General features: G+C 39.7%; 1 protein-coding gene across 1 annotated transcript in view; it reads left to right on the top strand.

Annotated features, from left to right (window-relative positions):
* Nucleotides 1-1,526: 1,526 nt before the first annotated feature.
* The window catches only part of LOC106460628 (dynamin-1-like), a 40,094-nt gene continuing 37,865 nt past the window's right edge, over nucleotides 1,527-3,755 (top strand). Inside the window, exon 1 of the mRNA XM_013920354.2 lies at nucleotides 1,527-1,680. Within this exon, the coding sequence (XP_013775808.2) occupies nucleotides 1,527-1,680 (154 nt within the window). The remainder of the gene's footprint in view (nucleotides 1,681-3,755) is intronic.

Genomic DNA, 3,755 nt, shown 5'->3' on the forward strand with positions numbered 1-3,755 from the left:
TAAAAAACACAGTTCGCGTTCACCCCACTAATCACATTCTTCAGCGTTTTCCTCTGAAGTTTAGATTATTTCAAAATTTTCTCATCCATAATGTTTATCTTAAATTACTCATGGACGATGTGCACAAACTGATTGAACCTTCGTTTAACAGAACAAAAAACAACAGAGACTCAAGCGCTCTGAAATGTCTCTCTCATATTCGATAAAAAGTTCGTTTCCATAGTAAATACAGTACAAAACAGTTCATGAAGGTATTGATTTCCAATATTACTGAAGTGGGTGTAGCAATATTACTAACAAATGCTGTTTGAAAGACATAAGAGGAAAGAGGGTAAAATGTGGTAGTTTTTTGCTGTTGGGACACTTGTGTGTTTCTTTTCAGGTCCGTCAGATAGGTTGTGGACAAATTTTGATGATCTGACTGTTCCTTGTTGAGGGCCTTTTCTTATTGGACGTGTATTTTGCTTTATGATTGGTTCATTTTTAACTTGTATAATCCACATATTGTATGTTGTTTATTTCTGTTCATTTGTCTCTTTTCCAGTTATTCTGTTTATCGATCACTATGCATTTTTTCCAGTCTATAGTATGTCCTGTTACTGTTTGTTTGTTCTGCAATGTTGAGAGTGTTTGTTTTCGTTAGTCTGATAGTGTCTTCATGTTCTTTCAAAAGATGTCTCACGTGTCTTCTTGTCCCCCCAATGTACCTCTCTACACGGGTGCATGCCATTTCGGAAACTACATTCATGGTTGTTCGTTTGTTTGTTAGTTCTTTGACTTTGGTTACAATGTTGCGAAGAGTTTAGATTGATTTGAAGCGAACTTAAAGCTTGTGTTTCTTGCAGATCTTCTAAATAACGTGGTGGAGTTTTCTTACGAATGGGGGAGTTATGCTGCAACTCAGTTTCATTGTTGGTGGTTTCTTGTTTGTTCTGTTGTTCCGTGTAACCTACTTGATTATGTTTGTTGGGTAACCATTGCTTTAAAGGGTAGTTTCTAAGTGTTGCATTTCTGCTTACAATGTAGTTTCATTGCAAACTTTCTGTACTCGCTTAAAGAGACATGATTTCATGCATTATTTCATTGATTGTGGATGATTTGATCTGTAAATGAAGTACACTATCCTACCAAACGTCATAAGACACGGGTAGTTATGAATAAAATATGTCTTTATTCCGAGAAATTAATAGCGTGTTGGCCCGACTTTGGCCTTAATGACTGCTTTAATGCGTCGTGGAAGATTGTCTTCTAATTTCTGGTAGAAAGCTGGTAGTATTGTGCTCCACTCCTCCTTTAAAGCATCAATAAACTCCACTACTGAAGAAGGCCATCTTGCCATTGCTCTAATTCTGAGTTCCACTTCATCCCAAAGATGTTCTATCGGATTGAGGTCGGAGCTCTGTGCTGGCCACTGCAATGTTCCGATGTTAGTCTCTTCAAACCACGCGTTCACAATCTTTGCTTTGTGACATGGAACATTATCATGTTGGAAGGTGTAAGGGACGGTACCATAAAATTGCCACAATATGGGACACAGAGAATTGTTCAGAACATCAATGGAGGACTCATCATTCATGGATCCATTCACTGCAACCAGTGGACCTGGTCCATACCACGAGAAGCATCCCAAGACCATGATACCACCACCTCCAAACTTCACTGTTTGGACAAAACACCCAGGTAATAAGCATTCTGCAGGCATCCTCCATACCCAAACACATCCATCAGACTGGAAGAGCGTGTAGCGTGACTCGACGCTCTACACGACCGATTTTCATTAATTCACGGTCTAGGTTCGGGCTTTGCCCCATGCCAATCAACAGTGTGCATTTTTTTTTGTTATCAACGGCTTGTGGGCTGCAGCTCTTCCGTAAAATTTCATAGCATGCAGATCTCGACGTATCGTGGAAACATTTGTAGGATTGCTTGTGGCTGCACTCATCTCCAAACACAGATTATCTAGGGTCTGACGGCGAGATGAGGTAACCATCCTTCTCAAGGCGTGTCGGCTCCTGTTACTCAGTATTTTACATCTACCTGGTCGTTTCTTGGGTTCATTGTCACCTGTGGACTTCCAGTTCTTCAGCAGGTTGCCAATTGTAGATCTGGGAACATTTAATTGTTGTGCAATAGCACGAACAGACATTTTCCACAAATGACACTCAACTATCCTTCCCCTCTGAAACTTTGTTAGTTCTTTCCATGTACTCATCGTTCGGCGTACAAGTTTGAAATGACATACGAGCGAACCGCTGATCGCCTTTATAGGCCAAACTATTTGCATATTTCGTCGTCACACCCATTTTCCTGCAGTCAGATGTGTGTTCCATGACTTTTGGTAGAATAGTGTATTTGGTGGTTTTCTGTAGGTATTATTTGATAGATCACTGTCGTAATAATGGTCTGCAAAATCTAGGAGCAGAAGTGTTTTGTCTTCTTCAAGTTGCATGCTGAATTTTGTGTTGGGGTGTCTGGCTTCATGGTACTCAATCAACTGAAGAATGCTGAACCAAAGTCAATTCCAGATACCCCAATCAGGGAGGTACAGAAACAAAATTGTGTTTGGAAGATGAAGCACGGGGTCAATTCAGAAATCATGGAAAAAAGAAGGGACTGGTGGCTTAGCATCACCAGTTCGTTGTTTACTAGTGTAGCTACTCATTCGTGAAATGAGTTTGACACTCGTGCGTGTTCTTGGGACGTTACACTATAGGAGTGTTGTTATGAACTTTCAGTAGTCCCATTAAATGTGTTAGTACTGCAACACATGTTATGCTTCAGTTTTTTTTATATATACATGGATATATACGTATCAAATACCCTTACTTCCCATTAACCTCTCTCTCCTAATCATAAAACAGTTTCATCACCTGTCTGAAGCCTCGGTAGTGTGATTCGAAATAGAGAGCAATCGAGCTAACACTAGATTCCCGATTTAAAAAAAAAATAGATATTTTACTGTCTTTTATTAGGTCGTCAAGAAGTTAATGTCGCGTTTTGGAACATTTTTATTAACCACACCCCAAAAAACGTACATCATGTATAATAGTTAAACGAACCACCTAAAGATCACATTAGTGTAGACTATATAATGTGTAAAATTTAGTATACTCCAACCCCTTATAGTGATGGCATACAACGAGACACACATTCGGCATGTAATGCTGTTTTAAAACAAGAAGGGAAACAACACCTCTGTGGATATCAAACAACTTCATGGTAATGTTTTGAACGTTTGTAAGTGTCAACGATGGTTCAGCAAATTTCATTCAGGTGACTTTAGCCTTACAAATTGTGATGGCAGGGGCCGACATGTTGGAATTGATATAGATGCTCTGAAGACACTTCTAAGTCTAACCCATGGCAACACACTCGTGAAATGGCCCTGAAATTGCTTGCCTCTCATGAAACATCTAAGGAATATGGGAAAGCTCCATAAAGAAGGTGTTTGGGTGTCTCACGAACTCTCCTATGATCATCGTTTCCAACGTTGCGCGTGAACCATTTTTGGACAGAATTAGTCACCGGTGATGAAAAATGGATTCTTTATGCGAATATTAAAAGCCAAAAAGAATGGCTCAGTTCTAGACAAAAATCACTTCCGACCTCAAACCTAGACTCCATCCGCAGAAAGTGATGCTTTGCATTTGGTGGGACATCAAAGGAGTAATTCATTTCGAACTACTCAATCCACAGCGAACTGTCAATGCAGGGATCTATAGTCAGCAACTGGAACTTTTAGATTAAGCCCTTCA

Source organism: Limulus polyphemus, unplaced genomic scaffold, assembly GCF_000517525.1.
Source record: "Limulus polyphemus unplaced genomic scaffold, Limulus_polyphemus-2.1.2 Scaffold805, whole genome shotgun sequence".
Classification (NCBI taxonomy): Eukaryota; Metazoa; Arthropoda; class Merostomata; order Xiphosura; family Limulidae; genus Limulus; species Limulus polyphemus.